We start from the raw sequence: 19,429 nt of genomic DNA, 5'->3' as shown, positions 1-19,429 counted from the left end.
GTGGATATGTAACACTATAGCTATGGGTGTATGGGGGGGATGTGTGTACGAATATGAGGGAAGTGAGGTGAGATGACCCGATATGAAGGTGATGTGGAGGATGTGGCATACAAGTAATAATGGTGGTAAAAGACAATAAACATGCCAAGCATTATACCAAGCATTCTGTATCGGTACTTAGTGCCATACCAAGCATGGACTAGTACCACTAAGTACCTATGACTTAGTGTGTTCATACTCGGAGGCATTAACAAGCATGACTGGTGCTACTGAATATGTACGACAACATACGAGTGCCGAATACCACCTACCAACTCCATTCCTCTATCGACCGATTCATTCGCCATCCACCCATCTCCCCAGCATCTCTGCATTTCCCCATCACTCGGCATTTGAGCGGCAGATTTTTCTCTGCCGACATGCATGGATCTGCAGTGCAACTAGCATCCTTCCCTGCCATTTTCAGCAGGAGGCAATGAATGGAGTGGTGATCGCCGTCTGCTCCACAATTCCCCGCAATGGCGACGTCGTCTATTGTCATTTACGGGCAAATGGTCAATGATTCGATCTCCCATACCAACATTGAGGCGTCACAGGGGCTTCTGGCGGGAGCAACAGCGACCGCAAACCCCCGCCTTTGATGGATGGATGGATGGATCGGCATAACTTGCAGGAGAAAGAAACCTTGTTCATGTTTGTGTCCCCGTGCTTGCTTGACTGGGCAACTCCCCGGTGGCCTCTGGACATGAAAACCACATCTCATGGGGTTATCGGCACTTCAAGCCGACCGGTAAAGTAGCTGCGTGATGCGGTGAGTACATGGTAACGGGTGAGTTATAAGCTGAAAGGCCCATACTCTCTCTCTTGTGACGTGCCCGTCTCCGCGTAACGTGTTGTCCCCCCCCCTCTTCTGGAGAAGAGAAAAAACAAAGATACTTTTCTACCGGCATGATACTGCTTCCCATGTGCAGGCTTCTGTACTTGCTGCTTGGCTCGGCCGTATGGGCGGCGTCGGGCTCCCACGCGGCACTGATCGCCCGTCAAGGTGGCCAAGCACCGACCGTCAAGGTCAAGAACGGCAGCTATTATGGCGTCTACCAACCGACATATGATCAAGATCTGTTCCTGGGCATGCCGTTCGCCCAGCCGCCCCTGGGGAACCTCCGCTTCAACCTGCCCCAGTCTCTCAACACGACGTGGACAACCGCCAGAAACGCCACGCAGTATGGCTACGAGTGCTACGGTTACGGCAGCGACCAATGGGTTCTGGGTAACGTGGTGAGCGAGGATTGTTTGACGCTGAATGTCGTCCGCCCGAGCGGCGTCGCGCCGGACGCGAAGCTACCGGTCGGCGTATGGATTCATGGCGGTGGCTTGTAAGGAAAATCAGCCAATACTGATGGACGAACCATACAAAGGCTGATGACTTGCTACAGCACCGAAGGCGGCAGCCGAGACCCTCGATACAACTTGAGCTTCATTGTGCAGCAGTCGGTCGAGATGAACCAGCCCATCATCGGGGTGAGCTTGAACTACCGTCTCCAGGCATTCGGGTTCATATACGGCACCGAAGTGATGAAGGCTGGAGTCACCAATTTGGGGTTCCGCGACCAACGTCTGGCGTTGCATTGGATCCAAGAGAACATTGCGCCTTTTGGCGGAGATCCGACCAAGGTCACCATTTGGGGCGAGGTGAGCAGTTTTGGTTTTTTTCCGTCGCGTCGTCTCTAGAGGGAACTAAAGTCACTGACGAACGAATTTCCCTTGCAAAGAGTGCGGGCGGCAACTCTATAGGCACACAACTCATTGCATATGGTGGTCGAGACGACAAGCTCTTCCGAGGGGGCATCATGGAAAGTGGAGGACCGCTTCCGTTTGATCCACTGACCAATGCGTCCTCTTGGGACAAGTACTACAACAGCATCACCAAGGCGGCGAACTGCAGCTCCGCACAAGACACGCTTGGGTGTTTGCGCAAGGTCCCGATCAAGGAGCTCAACAGCGTGCTGAACAGCAGTGCTACGGCAACCGTCCCTGGCTGGGGCGCTCAGATCGACGACGACGTACGTTTTGTTTTCTCTCTTTTGTTCAGCGAACGAACTTGATGAAGCGAGCTTTACTAATGACAATATACACGCAGTTCATCACCGGCTCTGCCGCGAAACAACTCGTGGCGGGCAAGTTTGTCCGAGTGCCCATACTGCACGGCACGAATTTCGACGAAGGCACCGCGTTCGGCGCAAAGGGGGTCAACACGACGGCGCAGTTCCTGGCCGCCGTACAACGCACCGGTCCCAACGCCACCGTCGCCGAGGCTTTTGCGCTGTTGTACCCGGACATCCCGGCCATTGGGATCCCCGCGACCCTGCAGGGCCGTCCGTCGGGGAACTACTCGTTCCTGGGCGCGCAGTACAAGCGCGCCAGCGCCTACGGGGGGGACATCCTCATGCAGGCGCCCCGGCGCGCGACCTCGCAGGCCTGGGCGGCCCGCAACGTCAGCAGCTGGAGCTACCACTTCAACGTGGTCCCGAACGGCGTGCCGCCCCAGACCGGCGCCACCCACTTCCAGGAAGTGGCCTTTGTGTTCCGCAATCTCCTCGGCGAGGGGTACAACAACTCGGTGGCGGTTGACCCGTTCGCGGGGAAGCCGCCGTCGTACGACGCCCTGGCCACGGCGATGAGTCGGATGTGGGCGAATTTCATCGCGTCGGGGGATCCAAACGGTCCGGGTGGTGCGAACGGTGAGCTGCATGATGCCCTATACGTCCCATCTTTTCAGATTCTCTTCCTTTTTTTGAGGAAACGTCGATTGCTGACAACCTCTCTCTCTCTCTCGTAGCATCCTCGTCATCCATCCACTGGCCGGCCTACACGCTGGCTCAACCGAAAAACATCGTGTTTGACACCAACGCCACGGACCTGATGTACGTCGAGGACGACCTCTACCGCGCCGAGGGGATTCAGTACATGATTGATTTGTTTCCGACGGCTTATGGCCGATGACGATGACAATGACAATGGTGATGCGATGATGGTGACGACAATGATCATGGTATGTGTTTGAGCTAAGGGGCAAAGGTCAAAGGCGAGGGGTCACTCACCCACTTATATATGTATGTGTGTATGTGTCAGCAACCCTCACGCATGACTTGGATGCTATTATCCTAGCATTTTGGGACAAGTAAAGTCAGAAGCTACATACACTTATACATGGTTCACATTTATACATATCTACCTGTACCGAGTAGCTCCCGCCACACTTGACGCGTGAATGTCGACATTGCTCACAGGCAATTTCAGTGTGTTTTGATGTACCTAGTGGTGGAGTAATTGCTTGTGCATGCAAAGTCGTGTGTCGATTGAGTAGATCTCGACGGGTAAGGCAAGGTCCACAGATACATATGGATGGCAAGAGTGCTGATGGTGGACAAGAGTGTCAATTCCCAGAACCGTCATCACGTGACATTGGATTGCGCCTGGCGGTAGCCTGCCACGTGCCTGCCAGCCTACCCCGGGTGACCTGCCGTGCCTGCCTCGCTGGCCGAGGTGGTCAACCTGGGCCGTAACACCTCCTCTCACTTTCGCCCTCGACCTTCGTCCTGTCTATTCTTACAATCTCAAGACGATTGAGCTTGCTCGCCCACATCAAAGGCGTCATTCCAGTGGCGTCCGCGGCATTGACATCAACTTTAGGATTGGAAGTCAGTCGAGCAGCCACGCCCCCATGGTCGTGCTCCACAGCGAGAGACAGTGGCGTTCTCAGGGTCCTCACTTGCTGGCTGTCAGGGATCAATGTCAGGCTGGCCTGAACTGCGCCCGACTGCAGTGCGATAATGCCCCTCACATCTTCATTGTTGGCGCAGAGCGTTTCAGCCAATACCGAAACGCCACATGTGACGACGCTTGGAGGGGAGGAGAAGGGGCGTCGATGGCATTCTACCAAATCATGACTGGCTCTGGTCTTCACGACCAACGGTGCCTCAAAGGCGTCCATACCCAGAGACCCAATCTGAGCTCAATAACTGTGCGTTGGGCATCAACACCTTACTGCGCTTCTCCTTCATATTAGCCCATGGAGATTGCGGAACTCCAGTTCTCACACCTTTGGTCCAGGTTATTCACACAGGTCGAGGAAGCGGGCTAATCTGACTTTCATCCAGTGAGTGAGACCATGGCACGTTGGTTTAAGCCAAAGGATCACCCTACTAAGACCAAGCATCATCCGCTTGTCGACCACACGCTTAGCAGCACAGACACGCAATCCGCTCCAGTGCTGGTCGTCGAACGTCGACAAGTTCTTTCCGCAAGTACGACACATCAGACTAACCAGTAACAGCCGCTGCCTAACATGGCGCCAGTGGTAAGACCAACCAAAGCAGTTACCCTTGGCACCACATTTAGTACCGCACAAGGCTCGTGGCATATGAAATGTATTATGTGCAACTGCTGGTCATTTTGTAGACGTCGATCTTGTATGGACACCGCCTACCTTATATAGGAACCCATGGTGTTACAAATCTCAGCCTTACCTGTCAGCCTTACACGCCTCTTGTGACTCTCCAATCTCGCTCGCCGCCTAGTATAGCTATCGTAGGTATGAAAGCCTCGTCCTACGATGACACCTTATTACCCTGACCTTTTTACGAAGGTTAGCCGAATTATTTCCACCGTGGCACACAACAGACCGCAGGGGCGCTAGATAGATTTAATACCAACCAAGTTATGTATCATACTCACACACCTTGCCTGTATAAGTACTCGGGAAAGGTAGTTCATCTTGGCACTTTTATAACCTGCATTAGGTTAGTGCCTCATACCCTAAGCCGGAAAGAACAAAATATCTTATCGTGGCCCAGAAAAGCGTCGGCTCCTCAATTTGTGTGACTGCATCATATGGGAGTAGATGGGCAAAGTCCAGCGTCAAGGCCGCAAGCATCAGCACCACTCAACATTCGGCAAATCCGCCGTGGTCAGGAGACAGCACAGCCATCACCCTTCCACCAAACCCAAAGCACCATCCACCGGGTCCCAACATGGTCAGCCACAGGCACGGGTCAAGGTGCCTTTTACCAAGCATGACAACGTTCTGCTTGTTGGCGAAGGTGAGTGCCAGTGCCCGGTCTTCCTGGTTCGAGGCCTCTAGACGGACTTGATGGCTCATTGATGGCTTATTGATGCGGTGGCTGCTAATGACATTCTAGGAGACTTTTCGTTCTCGCTGTCGTTGAGACTACACCACAAAGTGAACCAAATAGTAGCAACCTGCTATGACTCCAAGGACATGCTCCAGAGCAAATACCCGGATGTCCAGAAGACTATAGTACAGCTTTGGTCGGCCGCTCGTGGCAATGATACCGACACAACACAACATGAGACAGATCAAGGCAATGAGACCGCGAACCACAAAGACGACGAATGGAATGGGTTTTCTCCGTCGCCACCTGACTCTCCTACTCACGATCAAGTCGAAGGCTCAGACCGGCCTCGAGACGAGGAAGCTGTCCACATCCTTTACGGCATTGACGCTACGAAGCTTTCGTCGGCGCATAAGAAAGCCCTCAGACCATATTCTCCCTTCACAAAGATTGCCTTCAACTTTCCCCATGTGGGAGGTCTAAGTACCGATGTCAACAGGCAAGTCCGCTACAACCAAGAGCTGCTGGTAGGGTTTTTTCGGTCGGCCAAATCGTTGCTCTCGTCTCGAACCCGTCCGGCAGCGATTAGAGATGACGGGAGTGACTATGATGATATCTCAGAGGGTCTCAAACCTGGTGCGGTGAATGGCCAGATTCTCGTCACGCTGTTTGAGGGCGAACCTTACACGTTGTGGAATATCCGGGATTTGGCCCGTCACTGCGGCCTCAGGGTGGTGGAAAGCTTCAAGTTCCCGTGGTCTGCCTACCCAGGGTACCGTCACGCGAGGACCGTTGGGGATATCACCACCGGCAAGGACAGGAGCGACGAAGGGAAGAGGAAAGGAGCCTGGAGAGGCGAGGAGCGTGACGCCCGGTGCTACGTGCTCGAGGACCAAAGTGCGGAGCCGGAGGATGTGGTGTCACCCCGAGGGAAGAAGAGACGGAAGCAGGGGAGTGACGAGGATGACAGCGAGTGACACGATGTCCCTGTGAATATCCATAGAGGTATACGAGGTATACATATGCATTTGTCACCCCAAGTGCAATATCATACTGTCCAGGACCTGGTCATTTTGTTGTTGTTGCCAAGGACGCCCAGATAGCCAGACTCCTCACGAACATCCCGTCCACTTATTCTCCGCAAACTCAAGCCACGAGCCACACGCCGTCCCCAATCAATTCCACTTTCTTTTTCTCTGCCCTTCAACTACTTGGTACTATCCCTACTCTTTTCCCTCACTTGCCACCGAATTAGACAGCTACGGCCCGTAGAATATCTGTCGCAACCACATCTGACATCCTCAGTAACCCTCCACCATGGCAGACGATGCGCCTCGCAAGCGGTCACGGTTCGACCAGACAGAACCTGAGCCACGAAAGACTTCGCGCTTCGACAGACGCTCCAGATCTCCATCGTCCCGACACAGCGAGTCTAGGAGAAGTCGCAGCCCGCTCGCAAAAGCTAGTCAGAGTCCCGCAGCGTCTGAGAAGCGCAGCACCCCGCTAGATCCAGCTGCCGCCGCCGGTAACTTCCCCCGTGCATACATGCCGTGTCGCGCTGCTAACACTCACAAAGCTGCCGCTGCTGCAAAGATCAATGCGGAGCTGCAAGCCCGCAAGGGCATTCAGCATGTCGACGTCCCTCCAGTTCGATCCGTACGTCGATACAGGCCGTCTGGACAAGCCTTTTACGCTGACCGTTCTTTAGTCACTCACTCCGACCCCTGCTCCTACTCCTGCGACTCCTTCCTCCGGTCAAAGCGCAGCCAAGGTTGACGGGGAGATCTACATTGCCGATGGAGACTATATCAAGGACATTGAGGTGAACGACCTGCGCAACCGCTACACTTTGACAAAGGGCTCTACGCAAAGGATGGTAAATTTCCCCTCTCACCTACTTTGATTGCATCGTTTGCTTGGTACTGGGTGTGTCGAGCTGTCCTCAAGAAACAAGCTATCTTTTGTCCGGCGAGAACAAGTACTCCAGCCGAAGGATGTCTCTCAAAACATTTACGTGGGTAATTTGCTGACATGGCTTGTCTGCCTTTAGATCAAGGAAGAAACAGGAGCTGGTATGATTACCCTGGCGCAATTCTTTGGAGGTTGCACAAGACTTACCTGTATTCTGAAGATGTCACAACCCGCGGTTCCTACTATCCGGATAAGTCTATGGCTACTGCAACGGTAAGCCACAGAATCTACGAACATGACCAGTCGACTAATGGGACACAGAATCCACCTCTGTATCTGCACGTCACCAGCACCACCAAGGCCGGGCTCGAGAAGGCTATTGCGAAAATAGAGGAGCTAATGAAGCAAGAACTTCCCAATCTGGTGGACGAAAGACGCTTTCGCCGCAGGGAACCGGAGCAATTTGAACGAGATGAATTTGGCAGGGTACGTAAAAGACGACGTGATTGTTTGGTTCTCGCAACTCACCTGTGATCAGAGAAAATGGCCCGAAGAGCGGATTCCCATCGACATGGAGAATATTCCCGGATTCAACCTCCGCGCACAGGTCGTGGGTCAAGGCGGTGCCTACGTCAAACACATCCAACAGGAGACGGGATGTAGAGTCCAAATCAAGGGCCGTGGATCTGGCTTTATGGAACACAGCACTGGACAAGAGTCGGATGAGCCCATGTATCTCCATGTTGCAGGACCTCAACCCGCTCAAGTTCAAAAGGCCAAAGAACTGTGTGAGGATCTGCTTGCTAACGTCCGCGTGAACTTTGAGCACTTCAAAGCCAACCCGCCACCACCGAGAATGGAGTCATACACTGATGGTTACGGAGCTGATGCAAATCGCAGTTCTTATGGACACGGAAGAGACCGCGGTCGCGGCGACAACAGTTACTCGCATGGCAGCAACAACTACAACTCCCCCTATGCTGGAGTGTCAGCCACCCCTGCGCCTGGAACTGCTTCTTCACCCACAGATTACGCCGCACAATATGCGCAGTACTATGCCAGTCAACCTGGCGGTGATCCTTACGCTGCCTATGGTGGCTATCAAAACTACGTTGCCTACTATCAGTACTACCAACAGCAGGCCGCTGCCGCTCAACAGTCTCCACCACCACCGCCATCAGGACCAGCAGATAACAATCCCCCGCCTCCTCCGGCTGATAATGGTGCTGCAGCACCTCCACCACCTCCTCCATCTAGTGGCTACTCGGCGGTGCCGCCACCTCCAGGTTTATGAGCATGTCTCGTGTCGTTAGGCTGACAATGTCAGATCAAGCACTCCGACACCACTACGACACCTCTTTCAGGGCAACATTGACGTTCTCCTTCCATCATTCTTTCTTTGACCTTGCTGTTCCGACAGGAGTATAGCAATATTCTGCCAGTGGGATCGCGGTTTGTATTTCGTGCGCACGGGAAGGGCCAACTTGAACGTTGGACAGGCAAAGTATCACAAAAGGACATAAAACTCGCGAGAGCTGATCGGTCAATAGGGACCTGATCCCATAATTCCATTTGCAAAGCTTTCTCGCGCGTTCCCAGCAGCTGACTTTGTTGGCGTAGTCGTGACAACTCGACCAGCTGCTCGGCTCGGCGTAGTGAGCGTATCATATGATGAGATGGATACGACTCGTTGTCGCTGAGTTTGGGCAGGTCGACTCGACACATGAACGGCTGCATGTGAGTGAGCCACACTTTATCTAGAATCTCATATAACGGGTCTCTCGGTCTGAGGTCTTTGGAGGTTATACTCCCGTGGACAAGGACCTTTGAGCCCGAAGCAGAGTTTATACGGTCAATCTATCCGTCAGTCAGTCAGTCAGTCATGGCGAGGAGAGAACGAGTTCTACCGGTCGTTCGTCCTTTTCGTTTCTTTTGTCGTGGTTAACGAGCGAGTCGTTACACGCCTTATTATCTGTCCCTGTCGATGCTGTGGTTCTATCAGTATACTACTACTGCGTCCGCCTATCTCATCAGTCAAGCACAGCAGCATACATAGCCAGACGCATAGCCAGGTGGACGGATTCCACCAGAAGAAAAGGAAGAAATCCAGAGATTATTGGGAGCAGCATACGACATTCAACGATACAACACCCACCTCCGGAGTCTCCAATCATTTATTTATTTTCCTTCCCAGTGTGTTTGAGCTGCGAACTCTCCAGACGATCCAGTCCAGTCCGGTCCATGACCGAGTACCGAGTTCTGTAATGGCTCTGGCAACGCTTTCTGGGATTCCAATGCTGGCCTTGCATATATATGTATATATATATCCGTCGTACTCGGTATAGGATTCTCTGATTAACCCCGAGGCGAGCCTTCGAATTGTTGACCGACTGACTATACATTCCATTACTCTACGCCCTCAATGTACCTGGACCTGGTAGAATGAATACATATGTTCTCACAATTTCTAAATGTATTTGTAAAAAGTACAGAAGCCGAACGGAACATTTTCGCGTCGAGTGATTCTTGTTTCGACATGACCTCTGTACGTTTCAGAGATTCTTCGAGCCACATCCTTCCTGGCCCGTCACACACAAATCAAACGCCTCGCAATGCATAAGATCTTCGTCCAAAGCCATTGACCAAGTCAACATATTGAGAGAATAGTAGTCTAAAACTTCGCCGCCCTCACATCGCCCCACTCCCGGACACTCACGCCTTGAGACTGTCTCGATTACTCTGGCTGCTGGCGCTCATAGTATTTGTCGTGGGCAGGATGGTCTTGGGTTTCGACGACTCTCGGACTTTAGCGAGTGCATAGACAATGCCGCTGAAAAACCCAACGGTGATGGCCGAGACACTGGGGATGGTAACAGGTGCGTCGAAAAAGATGAGACCCGACACGGCAATGGGGAGTTTGTTCAGCGCTCCGACCATAGAATATGTGGTTGAGGATGTGGCCCGCACACACCAAGCAGATGTGTATGAAATGAAAATCGACGACATGCCGGTAAAGATCATAGCGCCAATAATTGCGTTTCTCGAATCGATTGGGAAGTTCTTGGACAGGTTGACGGCGGACCAGTCTTCCAGGGTCAAAGAGGCGATCAAGAGGACGGGGATGGTGAGAAGATTGTTGTAGAACATTGCTAGAGGTATGTAATTAGTCTTCCTTCACTCCTGCCAGTTTCGAGGCGGCAACTCACTGTCAAAGTCCTTGAAGTTCGTCAGCTTGATGCGTTTGCGCATCCCCAGCACGTAGGCCGCAGTGGATAGGCAGTTGGCAAACATCCAGATGTACCCGGCGTTCAGTGTCGCCAATTGTGCCGTTGCAGCAGCCGCAGCGGAGCCGTGTGATTCTAACGCATGTTTGATATCGGCCCATGCTGCAATGATGGAGCTGAGGACCATCAACCCAAAGGAAAAGAGAGCCATGGAAGAAACTGAGCCCCCAAACCATAGCACCTCGCCGTAAGCAATCAAGATGATGGTCAAGTTCTTGAAGATGGTGTACACAGGGATTGAGAGATATCGAAGGGCTTTTGTGCTCGTGTAAATCATTCCGATCAAAAGGAGGGAGATGGGAAACCCTAGAAATCTGTTAGATTGAAGAACACTGACAATTCAATCTCGTTTCAGCCCGTACATTTTTTGGCCTCGTCTGCTTTGAAATCTCGATACGTGATGATACCCGCGGTTTTGCAGGATTGGATAGCCAGGACACAGACAATTCCCTAGTGACAATGAAGGTCAGTTGAAGGTGCGGAGTACAGTTATCAGCAGGGTTGACGAACCTGAACAGCCAGCAGGAGGAAATTTAGATTATAGTCAGGAAACGAAAGGATGTATTTGTTGGCCACCGTCATCAAGATAGACGAGGCACAGTAGCTGACGACTGGAAGAATGGGATTGTTCTGCCAGTTGGACGCAGGGGGTGTATATCTCGGGATTGACGGTTGAGGAGCGTGAGAAAAGGTTCTCCCCTGCTTCTCTCCGAGCTCCATCTCGTTGCCCTCGAGAAATCTTTTCTTCTCCTCTTCAGCCATCTCTTTTGTGGTTTCGGCGTCCTGGACCGACGAGGTTCTGAGGTTCTGGGAGAAATGGGACAAACAAATGACGTGGTTTGGCCGAGAGGTCGGGAGGAGTGCAGGGTTGGGCGAGGAAGTCAGAAGAAAGTCAAGGATGGAAACGTTTGATATTAAAGTCCGAGAGACTTGGGAAAGGAAAAGTAGGCGAGGGCGTGTTCCGAGAAAAAGCGCGTTGAAAGGTGGGTGGATGTTGAGAAATTGATTTAGAAGCGCCAGATGAAAAGGGACACTTTGGATGGAAAAAAGGGGACGCAGGTGAACGCGCAACGCAAACTGAAAAGTCGCAAGTGGCTGCATCATGGCTGGCGCTGACGTGCGTCAGTGCCTTTCTACACCTCGGACTGGCTGCTTGGTGGTCCTTTGGTGGCTACAGGCACCCACGGGGGCCCAATTAGGCGTCAAATTGACAGGGCATGGGGGTAAGTGGTGTGCCTAAAGCAGCTTGAACCAGCTGGAACAAGCCTAAACCAGCCTGCGCCTGACTAACAACCCCCCAAATGAGCCCGCAGCCCAGGTCGCCTCCAAGTTGGTCCCACTGGCCTGAGCGTGTGTAACGCAGAAGATACAATTTCCGATATCTTCTTCTGCATCCATGGACCATCCCTGTCCATACAGAATTGACCGGACTGCGGATTCTTTCGTACCCGCTACCTGTCTCGCCTTTCAGCCTCTCAATAATAGCTCCTGCCGATCAGATTTTATCCCCGGTAGACCCAGCCGATCGCGTTGATATCAACTGCAACCAGCCCAAAAGAATTCCTACGAGTTTGATATCTTCCATTGTGGGTCTGTTTCAAGAGCCGGGACTCCCTTGACTCTGCGGATACTTCTGAATAGAGTACTACAAGTCATATCTTAACCATCCCAAGCCAGGCCGCTGACGCCCGTTCTCGCTTGTTTTGGACAAGATACGAGTTTGCATGCTTAGGAGTCGGACAACAGACACCCAGTCTAGCCCGACTCGGCAGAGAGAAACATCCCCCGTCTTCCTACCTCCCAGGCAAGGGACGAATTGGGACAGCCACTTCCCTTGGCCTGGGTAGACTATCACAGATTCTGCCAGGGAGTCCAAGTTCTGAGCAACCCTCAATCAAGAACGCAAGGAGATTGCTTTCTCTCGTCATTGCGATCGGCATTGACAGGTGCGCACCTCGTGCCTGACGGTGGTCCTCTTGTCCAGAAGAATGCCTGAACGAAGATTACTTGAATAGGGGTCATGGAACAACCCGACATTGCCAGTGATTCCTGTACGAGGTGGAAAGACTGATCCTGCGCTTTACCAACAACAGCTGAAAGCAGGATTCAATCTATCGAAATTCTCACCGAGCGAAATCACTGAAGTGGTTGAGGACGAGGCATGTGAAGCCTACTTGTAGTGCTCCTCTTGCATGTACCTGCTGTGGGACTGCTACTGTTTGAACAACATCCAGCCCTATACTAGTAAATGGGGGAAGCTGTTACTTCATCTTACCAAACTCCATCAGACATCGACCGCACTGAGAATGCCAGCTTGCACCGCATTGTCAAAAAGATCTAGCCGACCTCAGCCCAAAACTTCGGTCCGAAATGCCTCCATTGAAACACTCGGGACTTGGACCAGTTGTACAGCGTCTATGCAGATGTTGTTCTTTACCCTAAAAGGCACGAGGTACTTTCGACAAAAACGGTAGAGTATTGAAGTGGATCGAGTCAGATAATTCCAACCACCGTGACAGAAATTAAGCCACGAGTAAGTACGGAGTCGTCTTCATGCAGCGTTGGTGGAGATGATACTTCCCATCCGCTGTAGCCAATGTATATGTAAGTTCCAGGTAAGCGAGGCTGTCGCACAATGAACCGCTAGGGGCAATGCATAAAGTGTTAGTTACGTTCCTTGACTTCGGCCTTCAGGTTTGACCTGGCAAGCCTGAATTGACCATTTTGCATATCACCCCTTTCATGCCCCGAGGATCGATACAAATTTGGCCAGTGTGTTTTCCGTTTTGTCTGTGACCTCCATTTCCTGCAGTTCGGACTCGCAAGTCTGTTTTGGAGAAGATCAAGACACCGTCGACGCTCTGCCCTTCGGGTCGAGTACCCGTCATGCTTGGGCAATGGTATGGAATATGCGATGACCTGATCTCTGATGAGAAGGTGGACTGCTCAGACAATCCATATGTCGCCTCTCTAGAGTCTTTCAGTCCCAATCGTCGTCATCGTCGTCGTCCCTCTGATTGCGACTGCGGATAGCGCCACGGGCTGCTTTCCGACGGTCTGGCGCTTCCTCGTCGTCGTCGCTTCTTTCGTCTTCATGTCCGAGGAGAAGCCTCTTTGATATCACTGTCCACCCGAGAAGTACATCCTCCAATGCTCGAGCAACGTCCATGCTGCTCTCTTTGCCATCCCAGCATAATCCCTCAAAGCCGGTGACTCTCCCTTTGACTGCTCCCTTGACAAAGCCAATCACACAAGGCAACACTCTCACACCCAATTTCTCGACCACAAACGGTGCGTTTTTGACGTCAATTCGGGCAAAGGAAACATCCGCACCCCCGTATTCTGCATGCTTGTCTGCAATGAGTTCACAGTGGCTGTCCATTGTGTTGCACCTCGAAAATTCAGGATGGAAGAAATGGAGCACTGCCCTCTCGTGCTCGGTCGTAAAAGCAAGAGCCTCGTCATCACTCTTCAGTGTGATATAAGCCTTCTTGACGGTGGTAAAAGCTGTAGTCCCGGCAGACGCACCCGCTGCTTTTTTCAATTCTTCTAGTCTTTGAGCACGATAAGCCGCGGAATCTTCCTCTTCCAGCGACGCGAGGATGGCGTCGGCGTCTTCATCCTCTCGGTCGGTATGAATGCTGTTGTCTTGGCCAGTGCCACTATTGGATGCCATTGTAAACTCGAGGAATTCCTGGGATGCGACGAGTTGGAAGACCTTACACCATCGCGTCAACACCAGCAGCCCTGCCTCTCAATTTGTAATGAAAACTGTAATGGATCAAACCAATCTTACACCCTGACGGGGAATAGAATACATCTCTAGTTATTTCGAGGGGAAGCAATTCTGAGAGGACTGCGCTATCCAGTCAGATGATCCGCCGAAACAATATTCTTGGCAATGCCGAAGTCTTGGCACGCGGAAGCCCACAATCAAGTTGCCCGACAATCTGCGACTTGAGATTGACAACTTTTTTGACGACCGTCTACAACACCCAAGTCCCTCCGGCACAACAACAGCAGAGATGGCGCCACCAACCCAGAAGCCTAAAGGTACGGATCATGTCATTTCTTTGAGGATAGAGTGAAGGGCGAAAACGACCGGGATTGGAGATTGGAAAATGCTCAATTCGAGCGGCGGAGAGGAATTCTTCGACCTCGTCTTGTACAGTCAAATTGCTGCGTGGAACAGAGGGCTGACATTTGCACGTTCCAGGTGGCTCCTCGAAGTCAAAGAAGCCGAGTGCCAAAGCGAACCAGGCCGCCAAAGCCACCCTCAAAGGCGTACGTTGAGTCTACTCCTCGCTTCGAGCAAGAAATCTCACAAACTCTTTCAGGTCCATACCAACAAAGCCCGCAAGGTTCGCACATCCACCACTTTCCACAGACCCAAGACGCTCGTTCTCTCCCGGTCCCCCAAATACCCGCGCAAGTCTATTCCCCATGAGACGAGGCTCGACCACCACAAGGTTCTCGTCCACCCGCTCAACACCGAGAGCGCGATGAAGAAGATCGAAGAGCACAACACCTTGGTATTCATCGTGGATACCAAGGCCAATAAGCGCCAGATCAAGGAAGCCCTGAAGAAGCTGTACGACGTCGAGACCGTCAAGATCAACACTCTGATCAGACCAGATGGGACCAAGAAGGCATTTGCGAGATTAACGTCGGATGTGGATGCGCTTGACATTGCCGCTACGAAGTTGTCGATTGTGTAAAGTGGGAGTCTGCACTGGCAGAGGGTTGTGATGGATTGCCTGGAATCAAAAAAAGGGGACAAGTCCATCAGTCTGGAATCTACGGATTGCATCGGTATCAAGGTCATGATTCAGCCAAGGTCCCAGATCGACGCTCGATATTAGAATCTCGAGTTATGATTGACACGCACAATCGGCGTCGCCAAAATAGGAGCAGAAATTTTTTCAATTGCTTTTCCGAGATATGAAGTTTTGTTTTCCCACTTCATAATTGGACCATGTCGTTGTTACAAATGAGCACACAGCCTGCCTTGGGCTGGGCTCAATCCAGATCAGCTGCCCGTCGGAGCAATCCAAACACATTGTAAAGCCATATTTTCCCGACCGAAAACTTCCACATCTCGTACTATTACTCCTCTATTTTGTACAATGTTGCCCCTGGGTACCCAAAAGCCTTCCAACCCAGGTCTGAGTTCTCCACGGCGTCATCGACACAAGAGTGTCGAGACTATTGGTTCGCCCTCAATGTCTCCAGATGTTTCAGAATCACCATGTTTGAGTCGAACAGGCGGTTCACGCAGTTGGTCATGCAAGACTCCTCTTTGCCAGCCAGTTTTCCCGATGATATCGAGCCCGTGATGCATTTCTTGAAGCACAACTCGGTCAATTCGTGGATTTCTATAGCGCAAGCAGAGAACAGCACGTCAGTAGGTTTCATTGTCACGAGGTTCCACGGCGGCGGCGGATGTAGGGAGAGACGTACGCTTTTGAACCTGAGCTTTTTGTGACTCGCTCTGGAGGAAGCCTTGCAGCTCTCGCTTCTCGCGGTCTGTGAGACGCTCGACGTCTTGTGCGTTGATGCTGAGTTCGGTGTCGTCCATGGTGGAGGCGTCTGTGGCAGTCGATTTGCAATAGAATGGAAGTAGTCAAGTTTTGTTTAACTGCGCAATTGTTTCGATATTGATCAACTACACCAAAGGCTGCTTGGGCCGCGCCAGAAGAACACGCAGCAAAGATCCAGTCAGAATCATTTTCTACTCAGCCTTGCCTTGGCGGAAGATACATAAGCAAGGCTCCAGAGTTCGGCAAAGATACCGCTTACGTCATTGAGTTATTCTTTTTCCTGGGGGGCGCAGTCTGGTCCTTCGCAGCCTTGCCTGCCACTCTTTCTCGCTAGATGCTTGTCGATAACTCACTCGCCTCCACCATTTTTCACTTCCGCACGACTTGACTAAAAGACTCATATTACTCTGATTCCTTTGCAAAGACCAAAGTCACACTCACTTACTGCTGATTCAATAATTTTCTTGACTTCTAACGGGGAAAAATGCCTCCGGTCCGCTCTCGCGCCCATAAAAAGCCGCCCCCAGCGGGGTTCGAAGACATCGAAGACACTCTCCTCGAATACTCGAATAAGATGCGTGACGCCCAGAACGCCTCGCACGAGGGGAAGAAGAAGCACGAAGCCCTCTGGCCCATCTTCCAGATCTCGCATGCCCGTAGCCGGTACGTCTACGACCTGTACTACACGCGAGAGGCCATTTCGAAGCAGCTGTACGAGTGGCTGATCAAGAACGGATACGCGGACGCGGCCCTGATTGCGAAGTGGAAGAAGCAGGGATACGAGAAGCTGTGTTGTCTGCGGTGCGTGCAGACCAAGGAGACAAATTTCCAGGGCACCTGCATCTGTCGCGTGCCCAAGGCCACCCTGAAGAGGGACGGCGAGGCAGCCGAGGGCGGCGGCGGTGGGCTCCAGTGTGTCAATTGCGGATGCAGAGGGTGCGCAAGCAGTGATTGAATGGGGTTCTCCACGGAGGCAAGCTCGACAAATGAATGGGTTTGGCTGCGTTCAGAATTCTTGACGAGAAATATTATCACGACTCATCCGATACCGACGCTGCTGAGGTCACCAACACTTGAAGGTTCTCACTTACGAATGGAGGCAAACTTCCATCACCGTGCAGCTGGGAATGGCCGAACAGCAACTACGTCTCAAAACAACTGGTCCCAATAGCCGGCTGAGGCGATGATGATGAAGCACGAATGATTGATGAGCATTCACCCACGAGTATCAACTCTATAAGAGTCCTTCAATGGCATACATAGCCCGTGGGGCAAGCAGATGGACGGCACAGTCATCTACGAATGATAACACAGCCCGGAGACATCTCACGTCTTTTCTCCCTCATTTAAGCGCTGGGAGCTAATCCAACAAAGGTGCGAACTTGTATCGGATGGTCCGGCGTTGCTCGGGGGTTTCTCTGTAGAAATTATGCGAGGATGGTAAACCTCAAGGCATGTCCCCTAGGTTTAGGGAGTCAAAGTCACGTCAAAGTTACTACGTCCACGCACAGTTTGATGAGGAGACTCTTCGTGGTCTTGAGCGAAAGATATATCCGAGAATTAACACTTGTCCACAAATATAAAAGCCCTCGTTAGGTATGAAGGTTTGTACGTGGCCAGCACCATCATCCCTCGGAAAACAAATGAAATCCACCTCAAAAGAATGACCAGTCTCTAGTTTCCATACTTTCCAAATCTGCTCCATGATATGATCTTTCAAAAGACAACTTCCGAGCCAGTAAACCACCAGGTGAACCAACCCAATACTGACAAACCCATGCCGCCCTGACCCGATTCGTCTCATGAAGATCATCAAAACCATGGAGTCTTTGTACATTGATCTAGCCCTTGCTCTGTTTTAGTTTGCCTAGATGTCATATGACGCTGCGCTCGGAATGAGTCATCCTCGAGACGTAAGGTCCAGCTTTAGTACTCTTCTCAAATCGTCCTCAAGTTGTTGCGCACTCGGCTTAGATCGATGAGTTGGCATCTGCGGGTGGGTCGCGGATGGCCCTGTAGTATACTGAGGATACTGAGGCTGTTGACGAGAAGCATGTGTTCGCGAAGCCGTTGGCGGCGTTACTGCGCTATCGGACGACAATTCGGCGTACTCAGGCTCGCTCTGTGCTCCGTAGACATGTCGAAGTCGCGAAGAGTTCGTTCGCTTTGGGGTATACATCTGACCACCTGGAAACGGGTACCCCGCAGGACTAAAGTTCTGGGGAGGATGATATGTAGAATTCTCATGCATGTATACTGGTGTGCCAGGGTTCGAGCTGGAGCGCGCTTGGCCCTGCGGAAGGGAGCTGTACGGGGCTCTGGCATTGAATGGGTTAGTATCAGTGACGGAATCAATGCTGACGCCGTTTTCGCGACCGCTTGATTTCATGAGTAACTGCTTCAGTGCCTCGGATTTCGCTTTGCGTTCGTTTTCATCCATGCTCCTGCCTCCTGCAGACGTCGATTTTGTGGACCGCAGAGCCTCTATGCGATCTTTGTAAGGAGTAGCAAAGGCCGAACCATCCTCTCCAGGATTGCCACCACCTTCCAGCTCAAAGGGGAACATGGGATCTCCCTCTCGGGGTGCGGGAGACTGAGAAGCAGGGCTTCCATTGACAACAGAGAGACTGCCAGAACGTGCAGCAGGGCTCTCACCGCGAGGAGTGGCTCTTGCTTGTCGGGCAGCTTCAAAAAGGAAGTCACATGGAGTTGATTCTCGCTTGCTAGGTGATTCATCACCTGGTGTAACCGAAGACTCGCGAGAGCTAGCGCCTTCTGGTACAGGGACTTGTTGTGGTATGGAGCTCGTGGAGGGTAGAGATTTGGAGTAGAAACTCGGAAGAGGAAGAGCTGAAGGGGCTGGGGATTGTTGGAAAGCAGATCCAGCGTACGCAACTGGTTTCATGGGTGTCGGCGTTGCTTTGGTCTTTTCCTGTTGATAGTTGCCATGTTTCCCTTCCGTCTGTGACGTGTTATTGCCTTGTGGAGGTTTGCGGTGTTGACCTTTGATGCCATTCTTTGTTGTGTTTGTAGTAGTGGGGGAGGGGTTGCGCTGCACACCTGGAACTGGCGCGGCTGGTGCTGCAGCGCTGTCACGGGCGTCCGATGGTCGGGATTTCCTGCCTGAACGGCGAGGAGCTCGAGGAGCTTGAGGCAACGGAGTCGTAGCCACAGCAGACATTGTGTTTGTAAGAGGGTTTCGATGGGCCTGATGAAATCGGCAGCCCAGGACCTGAGTAGATCAAGGAATAATGAAATGCAGAACGCTCAGAGATATACGAATATTGAACTGCGCAAGAGGGACAAAGAGACCGCACGATGTATTGGTGGGCGTCTATCTTGAGCGTTTACGGTGTGGCGAAGCGTAGGGTCTCAGAGTAGGTCGTCGTGGTTGGTGTGAGATGAGGCTGAAGGTTGAAGTGTAAGTGTTCATTGTCTGAACGTCGTGTAGTATCCGGGGCGCGAAGGACCAATTCTATCCCTAAGGCAGAGTATTGGTCTGGAATGTATGGTTGTATTGATAGAAATGAAGATACTGTTGAACCAGATTGGTGAACCG

General features: G+C 52.0%; 9 protein-coding genes across 9 annotated transcripts; 5 read left to right on the top strand and 4 right to left on the bottom strand.

Moving 5' to 3' along the window:
• Positions 1 to 963: 963 nt before the first annotated feature.
• Positions 964 to 3,003, top strand: Z517_10746 (uncharacterized protein; the record flags this gene model as incomplete). Its single annotated transcript, XM_013424355.1, has 5 exons — positions 964 to 1,376; positions 1,437 to 1,692; positions 1,773 to 2,063; positions 2,141 to 2,729; positions 2,840 to 3,003. 5 exons carry the CDS (start codon positions 964 to 966, stop codon positions 3,001 to 3,003), a joined length of 1,713 nt encoding a protein of 570 aa, XP_013279809.1.
• Positions 3,004 to 4,903: 1,900 nt separating this feature from the next.
• Z517_10745 (uncharacterized protein) lies at positions 4,904 to 6,112 on the top strand (the record flags this gene model as incomplete). Its single annotated transcript, XM_013424354.1, has 2 exons — positions 4,904 to 5,102; positions 5,202 to 6,112. The coding sequence occupies 2 exons, from the start codon at positions 4,904 to 4,906 to the stop codon at positions 6,110 to 6,112; spliced, it is 1,110 nt and encodes a 369-aa protein (XP_013279808.1).
• Positions 6,113 to 6,452: 340 nt separating this feature from the next.
• Z517_10744 (uncharacterized protein) lies at positions 6,453 to 8,340 on the top strand (the record flags this gene model as incomplete). The annotated part of the gene is made up of 7 exons (XM_013424353.1): positions 6,453 to 6,660; positions 6,712 to 6,791; positions 6,844 to 7,011; positions 7,186 to 7,207; positions 7,267 to 7,319; positions 7,368 to 7,532; positions 7,585 to 8,340. 7 exons carry the CDS (start codon positions 6,453 to 6,455, stop codon positions 8,338 to 8,340), a joined length of 1,452 nt encoding a protein of 483 aa, XP_013279807.1.
• Positions 8,341 to 9,758: 1,418 nt separating this feature from the next.
• Z517_10743 (GDP-mannose transporter) lies at positions 9,759 to 11,092 on the bottom strand (the record flags this gene model as incomplete). The annotated part of the gene is made up of 4 exons (XM_013424352.1): positions 9,759 to 10,195; positions 10,253 to 10,636; positions 10,693 to 10,780; positions 10,841 to 11,092. 4 exons carry the CDS (start codon positions 11,090 to 11,092, stop codon positions 9,759 to 9,761), a joined length of 1,161 nt encoding a protein of 386 aa, XP_013279806.1.
• Positions 11,093 to 13,310: 2,218 nt separating this feature from the next.
• Positions 13,311 to 14,006, bottom strand: Z517_10742 (uncharacterized protein; the record flags this gene model as incomplete). The annotated part of the gene is made up of 1 exon (XM_013424351.1): positions 13,311 to 14,006. The coding sequence occupies one exon, from the start codon at positions 14,004 to 14,006 to the stop codon at positions 13,311 to 13,313; it is 696 nt and encodes a 231-aa protein (XP_013279805.1).
• Positions 14,007 to 14,355: 349 nt separating this feature from the next.
• On the top strand, positions 14,356 to 15,048 carry Z517_10741 (uncharacterized protein; the record flags this gene model as incomplete). Its single annotated transcript, XM_013424350.1, has 3 exons — positions 14,356 to 14,383; positions 14,547 to 14,614; positions 14,668 to 15,048. 3 exons carry the CDS (start codon positions 14,356 to 14,358, stop codon positions 15,046 to 15,048), a joined length of 477 nt encoding a protein of 158 aa, XP_013279804.1.
• Positions 15,049 to 15,535: 487 nt separating this feature from the next.
• Z517_10740 (uncharacterized protein) lies at positions 15,536 to 15,908 on the bottom strand (the record flags this gene model as incomplete). The annotated part of the gene is made up of 2 exons (XM_013424349.1): positions 15,536 to 15,705; positions 15,791 to 15,908. 2 exons carry the CDS (start codon positions 15,906 to 15,908, stop codon positions 15,536 to 15,538), a joined length of 288 nt encoding a protein of 95 aa, XP_013279803.1.
• Positions 15,909 to 16,354: 446 nt separating this feature from the next.
• Positions 16,355 to 16,825, top strand: Z517_10739 (uncharacterized protein; the record flags this gene model as incomplete). Its single annotated transcript, XM_013424348.1, has 1 exon — positions 16,355 to 16,825. The coding sequence occupies one exon, from the start codon at positions 16,355 to 16,357 to the stop codon at positions 16,823 to 16,825; it is 471 nt and encodes a 156-aa protein (XP_013279802.1).
• Positions 16,826 to 17,770: 945 nt separating this feature from the next.
• Z517_10738 (uncharacterized protein) lies at positions 17,771 to 19,051 on the bottom strand (the record flags this gene model as incomplete). The annotated part of the gene is made up of 1 exon (XM_013424347.1): positions 17,771 to 19,051. One exon carries the CDS (start codon positions 19,049 to 19,051, stop codon positions 17,771 to 17,773), a length of 1,281 nt encoding a protein of 426 aa, XP_013279801.1.
• Positions 19,052 to 19,429: the final 378 nt, after the last annotated feature.

This window comes from Fonsecaea pedrosoi (genome assembly GCF_000835455.1).
Source record: "Fonsecaea pedrosoi CBS 271.37 unplaced genomic scaffold supercont1.7, whole genome shotgun sequence".
NCBI classification, from domain to species: domain Eukaryota; kingdom Fungi; phylum Ascomycota; class Eurotiomycetes; order Chaetothyriales; family Herpotrichiellaceae; genus Fonsecaea; species Fonsecaea pedrosoi.
Note: the sequence above shows the minus strand (reverse complement) of the source record. Positions and strands in the feature narration are given on the sequence as shown.